We start from the raw sequence: 16,025 nt of genomic DNA, 5'->3' as shown, positions 1-16,025 counted from the left end.
GTTCTAAAAACGGGAAACAAAAGCATCTGAGAAACAGGACTGAAAGGGAACAATTTTTAGACCTGTAAGTTAAATTGGATTAAACTTCATCTTTCAGCAAATGCCATGTTATTTATTCAGTGTTTCTCTGGGGGATTTCCCTACCCCCTACACTTTATAGCGAGTACTGATGTTTCTTAATTAAAAAATCAAACAAACATGGAGTTGGGGCTGCCCCACACAGACATTCTCCTGTGGGAATAGGAGGTGCACTGATTTTCTCATGGGTAGTTTCTTGGTGTGTTGGACACAAAGGAGGGGAAAAGCTCTGTCTGGGGAAGTCAAATTCACATCATGCATTTGATGCCAGGACTATTCTCAGTGCTGCTGGGCCATCTCCTAAGTATTCCATTTTTAAGGGAAGAGCTGGTGGACATGGTAAGAAAGGTCACTGATAAACTCATCAGAAGTTGGGTAGATTTCTGTTTATTAATTACCCCACAGTAGAGATTACTGTCTTGGAGAAAGGAGCTTCTTGTTTCCTCTTTTCTTTTATTCTTTCCACCCAGAGCTGGAATATTTCTGAGGTTTTGGGGCTTTACAGTCCCCACTCTGTAGCTGAAACAAACCTTTGTCCTTTTCTTTAGTTTTCTTACTCTGAAGTACATTTTGACAGATTTTAGTTAATATTGTGGGGGGAAAAGTATTTTAAGTTCTTTACAATTAAGACAAAGCAAAATATATTTTAAAAATGGTTTTGAGTTTTATGTATTTCTACAAATGCATGTGAAGCACATTGGTGCACCACTTGAAAAGTCTTTCGGTTGGATTCCACTAGTGCTGTGGTTGCTGTTATTTCAACATGTGGAGGGTTTTTCTCATATTTACCTGGATTACTGTTTGAGTAATAATAGAAACTCTGACATTTTCAAGCTGATGCAACTGTCATTTCACCCTGTTTAGTGTCAGGGTCATTGATCTCCGCTCTGCCTTTCTGTGGAACAGCAAAATGCACTCTGCAGGCCGGTGTTAAAGATGGATTCTGCTATAGATTCACTTTGTCAAAGTACACACAAGGCTGGCTGTTTTCAGGCTATCCTGCTTTGTCACCAGTGATGCCTCAGGATAATGTAGCCACTGTCTTCATTTCCAATGGAATGGTTTATTTTGGAGGCATAAAGCTCTTGAGTCAGTGACTGTAAACTTTGGTTCTGTGGTAAGGGCCAAAAGCACTAGTGACATGAGTCATTATCAACTTTTGAAAGAAGCAGACAGAGATCATCTGATGTGCCAGCAATGTATTTGTTCTTGTGTCTTTGTGCAGTTGATACGTTTTTTTTCTTAGATTAATATTTAACTGATATTGCCTCCATCCCTTTCCTAAAACTGGCATTCTCTTTTCAAGTTTCTTATCTGGAAACAAACTCATTTTGTCCCTTCTATAAATGCAATCCCAGTCTCAGCCATTATTTATGGCTGGGTGCACTGTAGTTACAGCACATGAAAGAACATCAGCAATGACTTATTGTAAATGGGACAGACTTCTTGGGAATGCACTGGGGATTAGATGTCCAAAAGAATGAAGCACTGCTCTCTTTCCATCTGGCCACTTCATTTCACTGCCTGTTTGGGACTTGTACTTCTAAAATTTAGTTTGCAAAGTCAAATATTGATTTAATTTGTTTTGTTCTTAAAAGATAGGGTAAACCTCAGAAGGTTTTAGTTGTGCAGAGTCACAGGAGGGACAAGCAGAGAACAACTGAAAGAAACGCTTTCTGCCAAAGTTGGCAATTTCCTGATTGTTTAATTAAAAAAACTAAGAAAATCTTCGGTTTAAAGTTTAGATTGCAATCAATAACTTTCAAAATGTCAGTTTTGACATGAAAAATTGGAATATTGTTGGTGATATTGCCATAATATATATTAAAAATATATATTTCAGTATATTCATATTTTCTTCATCCTTTTTTGAGTAAATAATCTTTAGGATGCAAACTAAGAAAGTTAATACCAAGTGAAGGATTTTTGATTGTTAGCTTCATTATGTTTTACAGAGTTTAAACAAAGAAATCAGAAAGTATTCCACCCTAGCCCTGTGTCATGATGGGGTGTTAGCCAACCCCCATTTTCCAAACATGCTTCAAAACACCTTTGGTGAAGTTCCAGTTGAAATACTGATTCTAGATATGTTATTTCTTCTAAAATAAGCTAATCAGATGTTAAGATTTCAACATTTTTTTAACTATAAACAAGTTAAGATTCAGCTCCCTATGTAGATCTCATGTCTTGGAATAGTTCTCCAGAAAAGGTACTTCTGGGAGAGCCCAGGGGTGGTTTCCCTTGGATATAGGTGATCCAGGCTGGAGTACTGTCTATGCAGGATGAGGGCACCAGTGACATAATGGCTCTTGCAGGTTTTGCTCCCAATGGAAGAGTTGCCATTTCTTCAGCTGTGTTTGTTTCCATTGTTCTTTGGGAAGTGTGTCCATTCTCAGGAAGGGCATGGAAAGCTGTCACATACCTCACATGCACTTTTGGTCAATTTGAGTTTTTACTTTAGAGTGTTTCTGTTCTTTACTGATCAAGTCAGTTTGATAAAATAGTTTGTTTTCCTTTCTGTGGCAACTTTGAAGTTACAGAACTCACATCTTGTGAGTTCTAATACAACTCCATGTTGTATTAGCTGGCTTACAATGCCACTGATGTAGCCAACATGGTAGTTGGATAAAAGACTTGAGTATACCTTGCGAAATTTCACTTTGAGAAACTATATCCAGCCTTTTTCATTCCTTCCATAGTTTCTTTTGGATGGTGTTTATATGCTTTGTAGCTCATGTATATTGTGAATAGTTTCTAGAAAAGTGTTTGGATTGAAATCTTGGCCTTGTTGAAGTCTCTGAAAGTTTCAACAGTTACTTAAGTGGTGTCAGCTTTTAATTGTGATGCTTTCAGCAGCAGAAGTAAATTTGTCATACCTGTCAGTGACATACACTGTTTAGAAAAAAAGAAAAATCAAGATTAATTTATTTATTTGTCCTTGTCTATGTAATCTCATCTTTTCTCTGTGGCTTGTATGATTCAGATTGCTGGGAACACACTGGACCCTTTTGTATATGCTCCGGCAACTAAGAGTGTCATCTTGAAAAGACATGGGATTATCCTAATAATCCCATTATTAGAGTAACTACATGCAGGTTGCATGATAATTTCCATGCAGAGGAATTGTTTGAGAGACGAGAATGAAAAAATCCAAACCTACAAGCAAATCTCTATGTCCCACGTACCTATACTAGCAGGATTTGTGTTCCACAGTAGAGCTCTGTGTTGTAACATTAATAACCCATGTTTGATCAGACCCATATGTGCAAAGTCATTGTGAGTTTTAAGAATGGAAGATGGTGTCTAAAGAGGTTGCTGCTGTTGCTCTTACTCAGAACAGCAGCCCCCATGTTAGCAGAGTTGTGCCATTTTACGCAATGTCGGGCTGGGTTTCAGGAATGTATTTGTCTTAGTAAAGTGATCCAAATGCTTTTTTCACCTGGGCCATTGTTTTAAAAGTTACTCTGAAGTTTTGAATAACAGTTCAGTAACACCTTTATTCCAGCATGAATGGAGGGAGAAAACAGCTCCCATATAAAACGTAAAATTTCAGGAATGCTGGAGTAAGTATGTACAGGTGAGTGTGTGCTTTTGTACCTGGAGGGCAAATGTCCCATCCTCCCCTTCTGACCATACCAGTACATAGGGAAAATGGCCAGACCCATTTTCCTTGTCTTACCCTATGAATTTCCATGTTTCTCCATTGGTCTTTGAACTGCCAGGGATAGGCAACCAAATTAGTACCATCTCAGAAACAGGACTGTTTATATCTTCTCCTCACTCTTAATATGCCTGTGCAGCCTAAGCCACAGATTGACCCCTATTGATCTGATTTGACTACACTTCTGTGGAGTAGACAAACAGTGCAAGAGAATCCAGGGACTCTAATTCGCAGTACCTTATTTAGGTTCCTAGGTAATAATTTTTATTTGCATTAACCACATTCATCAGCAGAACCCAAGGCTGCCTCTTCCCTTATATGCCTTCCTGTTCCTGACAACGGAACTAAAAGGTATCTACTCTGAAGAAAGTGTTTTAAGTATATTAACACTTGATACTTAGTAGTTGCAAAACTTAACTATTAGAAGGAAGACGTTTTTTCAAATCAATGGCTCACGCATTACTGTAAAATATATCGATTAAAAACAAAGCATAATGTTAGTCATTTAGTCAGTAGAGTGACGCAATACTGAAATAAATTCATCCTTTGACTTTTGCATTAACCTTTTATTGACTGCTTGCATACTCATAATTAACACATACTTTAGCTAGCTTGGTTAATTTTAGCATCATGATCAGTGTCCTCTAATGTAGATGACACCCTGATCATCAAAAATCAGTGCAGCCCAGGCAAGTGTCTGTCTCAGTGAATGTGCACCTGCCCATGGGGATATCAGCCACCTTCCAGGGAAAGCATCATGTGGTGTTATGCAAATAGTCAAACTGTCATGCAAATGTTTGTCATCACTTAGATGAACATTGGTAAATATTAACGTGCAAAGTCCATTTGTCAAAAACAGACAAAAAGGTTATGAAAAATCTGAGAACTTTAGAGGGTAGAGGTAGTGAGAACATGCACTTCAACAGTAACTAAAAATGGGCTTTTTTAATTGAAACTGTCACAAGTCTTGATTGTTTTAGTAAAAAAATAAGGACCATGGAGTTTTTTACATTCTATAAACAAACAGTTCTTTCTGTAATATGTTGTTGAACATAAGGTGTTCCAGCTAAATTGCTCTGAAATACATTATGGCAGTTTTCCTGTTCTCCTGCTGCAGATAAAGTATTGAAGGCATCTGTTCTGTATTTCAGAGCTTGTGTGATTTCCACTCTTTACACATCTTTTACATATAATAAACACACGTTAGTTCTATTTTTTTTTGGAGTTGTGACTCTATTAACTCAAATAACAGTTTTTAATTGATATGGAATATTTTCATTAACTTAAAATATTGCAAATCTTCATACTTTCCCACTACCACCACAGCTCAATGTTTGCAGTCTTTTTTTGTTTATTTTTGTTTATCAGGAGTTATTGTTTCTAACTCATGTTAACTGTCAGATACAAAGAATTTTAAATAATTCTGTACAATCATTTAGGTGTCTTCGATTGTTCTGCTTCAGTTTAAAAGCTCTGTTCCTCTGCTACAAATTAAAGACCATTGTAGGAAATATTTCTCCTGTAGAAATTTTTTTTCAATCAGTAATATACTCATCTGAAAAGGTCTGGTTTGTGCACCCTAATTCTGAGTGAGAAAGCACATCTTTGACTGTGTTCCAGATTATGGGAGCTATTCAGGTGAATTGTTTATTGAACTGCCAGGTGCAGTGGTGACTGCCTAGAACCAGCTCCATACCTTTGAATATGAGAAACTTAAGCTGGCTTTGATGACAGCGGATCTGACACGGGGATTGTAATTTTGGTCAAAATAGATGATTCACAAATTATAGAAATGTATCCTTCCCTGCTGTTCTTGCTAGTATGGAGCAGAGCAGTAGAAATCCAACAGAAGGATGAAGGCACCATGGGATCACTGAACTTGGAGTGTTAGGCACTGCTTTCCCTTTTTTATATTTTTACAGCACATTGATGCCTTTCTGTCATCAAACTGGCACAGCCAGTCTGAGGGCCTGACACACTTCCATTCCTCTAATCCCTCACATGGAATATGCTATGGCTAAAACTTCCCAAGTGCATGGTTGCCTGGAAGTTCACGCACCTGCTTAGTTGTGGGGAGACCTCTCAGTGATGGCTCTGCTGGTAACAAATATAGAAAAGGGAAAGTAGCAAGTAGTGGCTCTTGGGCTATCCAGGCACAGCATCACCGTGACTGCTACCACATTTACAGCAACACAAATGCCCAGATGTGAGAGAAAAGCTGGTCAATCTGTTTGTGTGAGAGAGAAGGGAAAAAAAGAACATGAAAGGTAGAAAGAGGGCTCTGAAATGGTGAGGAAGCTAAAGGTTGATAGATCTTTTCTCTCAGTGAAAACTCTTGTTAATAGCAGATGTGAGAGAAAATGTTTATTATTATTATTATTACTATTATCATTATTACTACTATCATTATTAGCTGAGTTTTGCAGATCACATAACATGCCTGCAGTATTTACTGGCTGAGTTTTGTGATTTGTCATCTGCAATAATCATGGTTAATTTATCCACTTTTGGATGGAAATGCTTAAACTGGAATATCTTATACTACGCACCAAACTGAGTGTATTATTTTGTGCCAAGACAAAATAAAGCAAGATTTTTAAAGCTTTATAGAGTTATGCTGTAATTAGTTTCAGCTTCCCCTGCATATTAATTTTCTCCTGGTCCTTTATATAATTTGGAAAATGTCTTCTGAACATGATGGCACAATCAGTTAAGTACCTCTCAGAACTCACACACTAAACTGCATTTGCTCTAACAACTATTATAAAGCAGCCAGCAAAACAAATCCTGTGTTATTCTGTACAGTGCAGCTTATCAATGCAAACAGTTTAATATTTATGCTAAGAGGATTGTCACAAGTAGCTTCTGTTCCTTTAATTCTTGTTTTAAATAAATAATGAGAACATTTAAACACATTACTCTTCCCAGGGCCCTGAGGTCGGCTAATCTTATTATTTATGAAGTGATGTGCTACATAATAGTACTTAGTGCATGTTAACAGATGCTATTATCAGGGGCTGATGTGGAGAGCTGAAGATATATTGGAATGCTATGTGTTAATACTGTCCTTGTAGTGTAATGTACGATGGATTGAGTGCCCAGGATGCTGGTGCAGCAATTAACCACCCAGCAACATGGGTGTAAAGCTGAAGTATGTTTTCTCATGGGGATTACACTGCTATTAATAATTCCCAGGAGAAGAAGACATCTTTCATTTGGCAACAGTCTCTTCCAGAAGGTCAATGGTGTGGACAAAGAAGTTGCATGTGTCAGTATTCTTAGAGTTCATTCTACTGAGATGAAAGTCACATATGTGTTTAAAACAACTTTAAATTTCTTACAAAAATTATGAGCTTTATAGAACACAAATTTTAAAAAATGGCATTCAAGAGATGAAAGTGCATTTCTGCAATTTGGTTGTTATCTCTTTAAAGAGCTACACAGACCTGCAGTATATACCAAAATTAAAGTAATTGTCAGCATTTTTCTTTGTCTTGCCCTATTGCAAACATTAACTAATTAATCAGCAATGTGCAAGTTGTTTGAAGGAAAGGAAAAGAGAGGGGGAGAAATCCTCCTTGAACTGTGGCAGTGTTTTTGATGCAGCATGTATTACAGTCTTATCTTTAGAGATGTGATGGTTGCCACTTATAAAAACTTTCCTTTGCAGGCTGCAGTTCAGTTGAATATTATAATTAGACTTCACTAGTATTGATGAATAATCCATTTAATGAAAAACATTGTAATTTAAACATTTTCTCTGGGGACTAACGTACACTAACCTCTTAATTTAATTTTATTGAAGTTTTGCCCACCTATTCATCATTGGAAGTTGTTATTAACCTCCATTTCCATTTTTCTTTATAGAATTTTCTCTTTTTATATTGCCTTTTTCAGTGCTAAGCAGGTTGATACACTTGTAAATCTCCAGAATCTACAAAGCTAGTCTGGCTTCTTTAATGTTGTTTAATCTATCCCCCCTGACCTTAATGCAGTAAATTCAGTTTAATCTTTCTCAATAATCTAGTAATACATTGGAAACTGGCAAAAATTTAAATCTGATAATGGTTTAATCACATACTTTAAATAACAGCTGAGATAATGAAAAAATAATTCACCATATAAAGGAACACTAACTGAGTTTTCTCTGTGATTGGCTTTTTGAGAAATCCCTATAGAAAATACAAAGCCTACAACAGAAATCAACTTCACTGGAAATGTGCAATCCATTTGGTGTCAGAAGATGTTGTATTTCTTTTTTATTATCATCTTTCTCTTTAATGCTCAAATGTATCCTTGCTGAGTATTCAGTTTCTTGATACAGTTTTACTTAAGTAGTTTATCTGCTTACCTTTCTTTTCAGATGCCAGTCAGATGCAGCAGAGAGCTTGCCAGAAGAGCAGAAACCAGAATGCCATCCCTTCTGGACAGATAATGATGAATGTAATATGCCTCTGCCATATGATCTAGAAGAAGTAATTGCTTATCTACAAAATCTTGTTCAATGGATAGAATAACAAGTGACCTTCCATCCTAGAATTATTGATGCTGGTCATCCAGGGAGAAACTTTGTAGTTACCATAAATCTTTTCAGCTTTATGATTCTTTGTTATTTTATGTGTCAGTGCAGATTTTACCAGCCTTTACACAGTAGCTTAGTTTTTGTCTCATAATAAAAAAGACCAGCCCCCAAATTTACAGAAGTGTGTGGTTTTTTAACTCCTGAAGTCCAGAACACCAGCCTTAGTTCCCTCCTCCTCTGCTTTAATTCCCATTGACCATCCAGCCCAGGGATATCCGTGTTTCATAGGACAGGATGGGTCAGGCTGGAAGGGACCACAGTGGCTCATCTGGTCCAACCTCCCTGCTCAGGCAGGGCAATCCCAGAGCTCATGGCACAGGATTGTGTCAGTTCTGGAATATCCCCAGTGAGGGAGACTCCACAGCCTCTGGCCAATCTGTTCAGTGCTTGGGCACTGCAGAGGAAAGAAGTTCTTGCTCATGTCCAGGTGGAGCTTCCTGGACATCAGTTCCTGGACATCAGTTCCTGCCCATGGCCTCTTGTCCCATTGCTGGGCACCACAGAGCAGAGCCTGGTCCCTGCTCTGACACCTCCTGCAGATACTGACAGACATCAATAACGTCCCCTCTCAGCCATCTCTTCTTGAGGCAGAACAGCCTAATTCAGCCAGTGTTTTGACAGATTCCCTTGGTATTTAAATGTCAGCCTCCATGAGTGCCTAGAGCTGTCTCTGGCCTGGCAGGTTTGAGCAACCCAAGGTGTAGCTCACACTTGTGGCAAAGCAGACTGCATGATCTGGGCATCCTAATGAGAGGCCAGCTTGGGGTGAACCTGCTGGAGATCTTCAAAACGGAGCTGTGAATTCTTCATCCAGTAACACAAAGGGGCAGGAGATGGTGGAGGTAGTCCTTTGTGCAGTGGCTCCTTCTTAGACCATTTTTTCAGATGGGGAGTTCTGGAGGAGCATTCTAACACAGATCCCAAGACTTTCTTACTGTTTTGCCTCATGGCAACTGAATATACTACTAGGAGAGATTTCTGATGTGAATCTGTACCTCCTGGGCTCCCTGGAATTCAGAATTTAGTTCCTAACCATTGCTTTGTTGCTTCATGTTGTGAATCCTATTCTGAGGCCAGGTTTCCTAGTGCATTGCCTAATGAGCTGATGGACCTAAGGCCTTCCATTTGGGTTGTTTGGTGCCCCAACAAACTAGATTTAGATTGTGTGATATTGGGTATTGGAGCATCAAGTGAGATCTATGAGAAAAAAACCAGAAAACTATGAGAAATGAAGCTGTTTGTGATGTTTTGTAGTAACATGCTGTAAAAAGAATAATTCTGTGTGGGATGATACAGGGTGCTCCTGAATGAGATAGAGAATTTGGATTTGATAAATTGCTATTTTAACTGAGCTGGTTGGACTGGTGTCTGACTTTGCCACAGAAAGCAGAAAATCATTACAGCAAAAAAGCACTCAGGCTGTGTTATCACTACAAAAGAAGCCAGTAAGATTCAGAGTTTGACGTTGCCACCAAGAGATGAATATGCCTTCAGTGTTAATCTGGTGTTTAAAGTCTCTGCTGAGGCCAGGCTCACCCAGAACACACCAGCTTTCTGTACTGGCAAAGTGCTGTGTCTGTGTATGAGGCTTGTACTCCTGAAAATTGTGCTTTTGACAGTATCACATATGCCAGACCTCCCTGGAGCTAAGGAAGCTGTGCCAGTAAAAATTCCATTTTAGTGGTATAAAACTGTGTCCACACCTACCAGCTTTTGCCAGGACAATTATATCAGGTAGAGATTGTACTTCATAAGACTTTTGGTATAGATGTGCCAGAAAAAGTATAAAGACCTGAATCAAGTGTTTCCATTTTAGTCCTGGGCTTCTGTGAAAACTTTTAGTTACCCTGTAGAATGGAAAAACTCTCTGAAGAATAAATTATTACTTAAAACAGGTTTTGATAGTGTTACCTTGATCCACACATTTGTCTCTTGTGCCACAGATTTCATAACATTTGGAAATACTGTTAGGGCACAGCTTTCTCTTTCCTGCACTAGCTAAAACTGGCTTTACCAGTGGGCAAATAGCACATATTTGGATTAGTGCCACACTAAACACTGTTTGCTTTGGAGATCACTTAGAGAAAAGCTAGCTGAAAATGTGGGAATTCTGCTTTTGAAAAGGCAGTTCTCAGAAACAGATATTGCTTTGGAAATGAGCAATATGAATTAACAAGCTAATGATGTAACAGTGTTAACACAGTGTTTGAGGGGACTGTTTATTTATGCTGCTACTTTATGATTACTTTGTGTTTAATTAAGCGCTGCTAAAAACCATGGGGATCACAGTATTGAAAGGAATCTGACCACCACAAAGGGTGGAGAATGCACATCAGTGTTGAAGTTTGTAGCTGAAGTGGAGGCAAAGCTATTAAAAAAATGATTGGCAAAAAATTATTTCCAGCAGTACTAAAAAAAAAAAAAAAAAAATCCCAAACCTATTAGGAGACTGCTGACAGTAATAATAGAATTTTTAGAATACATGTTCCCAGGTCTTGCCTATGCTTGAAGATTTAAGGTAGTGAATTAGGTGAACTAGTACTAGTCTCAGTGCAGTCAGATAGCACTTATCTAAGCCATGGATAGCGATGACATGGACAAATGAACACTTTTGGAATTAATAAGACTGCCAAAATACCAATAATCAAGTGGTTGAGGGCTCTGTGTTGCATTCCAGTCTTGCATCATCTAAATCAGTATAAGCTGATTGAGTTCAGTTGAAATGCAGAAGATTTCATATCTCCAAAGCCCACAGGAGTTGATAGCAATAACATGAGTAAGGTGGTGGAACTGTTTGAAGCACATCGTAATGCTAAAGGGTACCCCAAAAGGAGAACACAGTTAAAGGTAAGTATATATAAAAAACTTGAGAGATCAAGTGTAAATTATTACTGTGTTTAGATCATGTATTAGAAACTGACAAATACTTTGAAGTTATTCTTTATTCAATTCAAGTAGTTATAATTTAGCTTGTTTCAATGATTCTTTAGCAATCCATTTATATTTCAGCATTACATAATCCATTTCCTTTTTGGATGAGCTGGAAGACAGCCTCTAATGAATGTCCTGTGTTTGCCAAGCCTGGATGCTTTAGAAGCATGAGGACCAAGGTGAATTTTTTTCAAGGAAGAGGTGAGAGCATAAATTAACTTTTGACATTAAATTCAGTGGTTCTTTTAAAATGGTGAAGTTCACGGCTTTGCTTACAATTACTTTTCATCAGCCAGGACTGAATTGAGGTAAAATAGTTCACTTGCACCTGTGCATCAGGCTAAATGGATTGCAGAAGATACAGATCTGTTTGCCTGTCTGCACTTGCCTTTGGACAATATTCATCAATTTTACAAAAGCTACTGACTAAACATGGAACCAGTACAAATGAAATGCTCAAGGCAAGGGCTTTCTTTTATAAATCTGATACAGAGTTGGTTTTACACTGATAGAAAGAAAATGTTGGCAGAAAATGAAAAACTTCTATTGTTTCTGTAATTTGGGGGATGAAAGATACAGACTGTTTTTAAGTATTTGATAGAAAACTGCTGTGTTATGCAATGTAATTAGAAATGTTTTTATAATGCTTTGTTCAGATCTCTGTATATGAAAATATCTTATCCCATAGGTCCTTTCTTCTGTTAAAAAGGTTATGTAAATAAATACAATTAATCTCAATACCGTAGATTTTAAAGGCTTTACAGCAGGTTCTGATTATTTAAAGGGTAAATAAGAGTGCTGTGAGTAATCACTGACTGGTAACTGTGCAGGATGGGTAACATGCACCAATAGATATCCAAATCTGTTGTCTTACTATAGTTTGAATATGGTTTTAGGTTCACTGGTAGTGGTGCAAGATGCACTATAAAATCATGCTGGACAAATTAATGCAGTGGGGCAGATTCAAGGATTCCATTGATGTAACAGGGCATAAAGAAATTCAGATTGTTAAAATCCATCATGAAAGGTGACTGAAATGCTGTAGTGTGCTGAGAGTTGGCATTGCTCCTTTCTCAGTTACAGCAGTGCTGTTCCATTAGTCCTGTGCCCGGCAGCATTGGGCTATTGGATATTAAACCAGGCCAGGAGCTGATGTCTAAGCTGGGCTGAGAGCAGGGCAAGAGAGACAAGGTGAGATGCACATGAGACCCAAGGGATGTGCTTTCTCAAGGCCACAACTTCATTAACTGAACTCATATGGGAGCCATTGAGCTCAAACTAGTACAGTGCAGGTCAGGATCTCTCCCTTAATTGTTACCACCTGGTGCAAAGTTAATGTTGGCTTCCTAAACCCCTTCCTGCCCCTGACAGCCAGTCCTCAGCTTTTTGCTGGGAGCTGACCACTCTCAGCTCACGCCAAGATTACCTAGCTGGGAAGAGTGGTTGTTCCACTGTAGCAACAGGGATGAGAAACTCTCATCCCCAGCTTCAGCCTCCACCTCCATCCTTCTGGACCTCCACAAACCGAGTACCTCCAAACATTCTGTTTCCCATTAGAGATTCAAGTTGCTGCAGCTCATCTTCTGTCCTGTTCCACCAGGACAGTGATCTGACACAGGGAAGGGTCAGGCAAGAATTCTGTTTGAATGAGGTTCCTCATCAAAAATAGACACTCATTGCACTTCCCATAAGAGTGAAAAATTCAGCACTACACTAATCTGCCTTTAGAAGGTGAAGCTGCTTGGGAGTGATGAAGGACTCCGGTTAAACCGCCAACATTCCTTGTTCTGTAGGACTCCCATCCTGCCCTATTCTGGCTCACCCCACCTGTACAGGCAGAGGCAATCCTGAATAGAACCACTGTTCTCTTTTCTGTCCAAACTGACTCTTCACCTTCAATGGCTGGGCTTGCACCTTCATTTACATTCATCTGTCCTCTTCATCTTAGCCTGAGGGCACTCATTGAACAAGAGAAGGTAATTTATACAATTACAAAAAGACTGGCCGTAGAAAGGCTTCAGAACTGGCTGAATAATGTGTAAAATAAAAGCCAAGAAATAACTGATAAAATTAGCACATTAAAATGCTGATGTTTGGGCATGAGCACTTCACATATGTCATGTGAATTATAGTGTCCCTTCTTGTTGCTTTGGAGATAACATTCATAATCCAAAAGGATGTATTATGCTATGGTTTACATCCTCTAAATCTCTACTGGTTTTACAGGGCTTGTCCATGATGATTTAAGAATTTGGTCACAAAAGTTGTTCTCCTCCCCCTCCCTATCGTCAAATACTTGCTTTCATGCCAACACATCTTGGTCTGATTAGTCCCCTTGATTACAGGCTAAAGTAAAAAGTCAGGTGTATAAGATTCCCATTATCCTTTATTCCACTGCTTCTAAAAACAGGTCAGATAGAGTTATTTCAGTGAAAATGTGAACAATCAACTTCTGTTTACCATTAACCTTCAGTTTTCTTTTCTTAAAATCAAATCAGAGCTTGGTAGGCAGTTATTTTCATACATGTCCCTTGATCAGTGGAACAATCTGTCAAAAGCCATTAAAGCCTCTATTAGGTTGAATTGCATTCAAAGTTAAGCTCTCCAATCATTTGAAGGGCTGTGATGATTGTTTTTAATATGGTGTACATTGATTTCTCTCTCGGAGTAGCAACGTAACTTTCAAACTAAGTGTGTATGACTTGTATTTTGCTCTCCAGCATGTCTTGAGAAGCTTTGTTTCTTGTGGAAGATGAATGTCTACATAAAAAAAGGAAAAAACAAATGCAGTGAAATCACCTCTTTATTGTCACAAGTTTTTCATTTTTCCTAGTTCATTGTAACCCTCTAGATGTAACAGATGAAATTGGAAGAAATTTTCCAGGGTCCATTTCCTAACAGCTTCACTGAAAAAATTATCTAATTCTACTGGTATTTTACAAGTGGCTCTTTATCTTGAAATATCAGGATGCTTTATACAGGGAAACTGAGGCAGAGGTCAAAAGTGCAGCTGGGGTCTGAGTGCCAACACTGGAACGAGTGTTATGTAATCCTCTGTCGCTGGCATATCTCCATTACTTCCAGTTAAATCAGCTCAGTTTACAGATTAAAGATGCTCTCATAGAACTTGTTGTCCTCCAAAGTTATATCTGAAAGTGGAGCTGGAATCTGTGCTACTCATGTCATATTTAGCACAATATTTAATTGCATAACATACAATAATATCATATATATCAATAGCATCTCATATAATAGAGATCTTTCAGACCTCCTAAGGTTTGATTAAAACTTTCCAGTGAATCTTTTAGTTACACTCCAAGTCCCTGAGCTCTCAATGGGAATGATAGATTTTTACTGGAATTAAATGATTCCATGGAGAATATATGGTATATAATACAATATAATATAATACTATCCCCACTCTTCTAGATCTATTTTACGTATTTCCACTGCATGCCCCATAAGGTGCTGCAGCTGCTGTATTAGGAAACTCTTAAGAAAATACCCTGTTGGTATTTGTGCTGTTTTTACCAAGGTGAAGATGAGTTGCTGAAGCTAACTGGAATGCTGGTTATGCACCTGTTAGCACTTTGGTCTGGTACTTATTTGGTAGTCTGGTAGTACTTTACTGAGAGCACTGCTTTACTAGCTATTTTGATGAACATCCTAATAATTTATTATCCAACATCAAAGAATTCCACAATTTTTTCATTGCTGTTCTTTCTCTTCTATTGACTGATGCCCCTTCTCTCCCTTTTGTCTCAGTATTAACAGTAATGTTATTTACAAGTTTTGTTCTTTGTTAGGCTGATGTGACCTTTAAGTGAGAAAACTTTAGAGTTATGTATCGGATATTCCCTGAAGTACCTTTATTTTCAAACCAATTTATTAGGTTATTTTGACTCCTTTTTCATTTGGTACTGCTACTTTTTATTAAGACTTGTTTATAAAACTCTGCAAGATATACTGTGATATGTAATTTTGTGTAATGTATTTACTAATTTACTGACATTTATCAAATAAACTGCTTAAAGAATCTGTTTGTCTGTCATTTGCCCTCCAGAAGGTGTTAGGTCTTGTCTTCAATACCTCATTGTTGCAGTGCATGGAAGAAGAGCATATATTTCAAACCAACTATGTTCAGGTGCATAGGTGACAAAATTAGTTTCTGTAAGCTCCCTATATGCCAAATAGTGAGAGATAAACTTCATAGAAGCAGCAAACTCAAGGATGCTGAATCTGCTCTTCAGTGGCACATTTCTCACAACCTGAACTGTGTGTCAAGTCCAAGTGCATAGTTATCCTCATCTGCCTATGCTGGCAATTTAATAATGTTAAATAGATAAAACAGGTGGAGAATTTGTTTTTATTCTTGAATTGATAGGATTAAATTCCGGTTATATTGCAAATCTTCTAGTAAGGAAGGCACATTAATTTCTGTGCCTTTGGTAAGACTAATATCATAAATGAATATGACTGACTTCTACTCCCTGTAATAGTGTTTCCTTCAGCAAAAATTTATGGCTCTACTAGGTTTAGAACACATTCTTCAGTGCAACCTCACACTTCCTATGTCTGACACAAACTGTTACATTAGGTGAATAGCAGGAACTCAGTGCCTACCAACACTGCAGCAGCCTGTTTGAGTTTATAAACTGTTCCATGTTTGTTGCAGTAGAGCTTGCAGTTTAAAACATATGTAGTCATGTTAAACAAGGCAATGTCAAAGAAATGTGTGTTGTATGTAGAGTAAGAGTGAGGTTTGTGATGTCT

The 16,025-nt window shown here is 38.0% G+C and overlaps 1 protein-coding gene across 2 annotated transcripts in view; it reads left to right on the top strand.

The window, feature by feature from the left end:
• The window catches only part of FTO (FTO alpha-ketoglutarate dependent dioxygenase), a 231,995-nt gene extending 220,005 nt beyond the window's left edge, over window positions 1-11,990 (top strand). For both annotated transcript variants that reach the window (XM_039558183.1, XM_019284214.3), the window contains 3 exons: window positions 8,103-8,182; window positions 11,331-11,453; window positions 11,545-11,990. In XM_039558183.1, coding sequence (XP_039414117.1) covers window positions 8,103-8,182; window positions 11,331-11,453; window positions 11,545-11,564 — 223 coding nt within the window. In that variant the 3' untranslated portion in view covers window positions 11,565-11,990. The remainder of the gene's footprint in view (window positions 1-8,102; window positions 8,183-11,330; window positions 11,454-11,544) is intronic.
• The last annotated feature ends 4,035 nt before the right edge of the window (window positions 11,991-16,025 follow it).

This window comes from Corvus cornix, chromosome 11, assembly GCF_000738735.6.
Source record: "Corvus cornix cornix isolate S_Up_H32 chromosome 11, ASM73873v5, whole genome shotgun sequence".
Taxonomy (NCBI): domain Eukaryota; kingdom Metazoa; phylum Chordata; class Aves; order Passeriformes; family Corvidae; genus Corvus; species Corvus cornix.
This window is presented reverse-complemented; position numbering and strand designations above follow the sequence as displayed.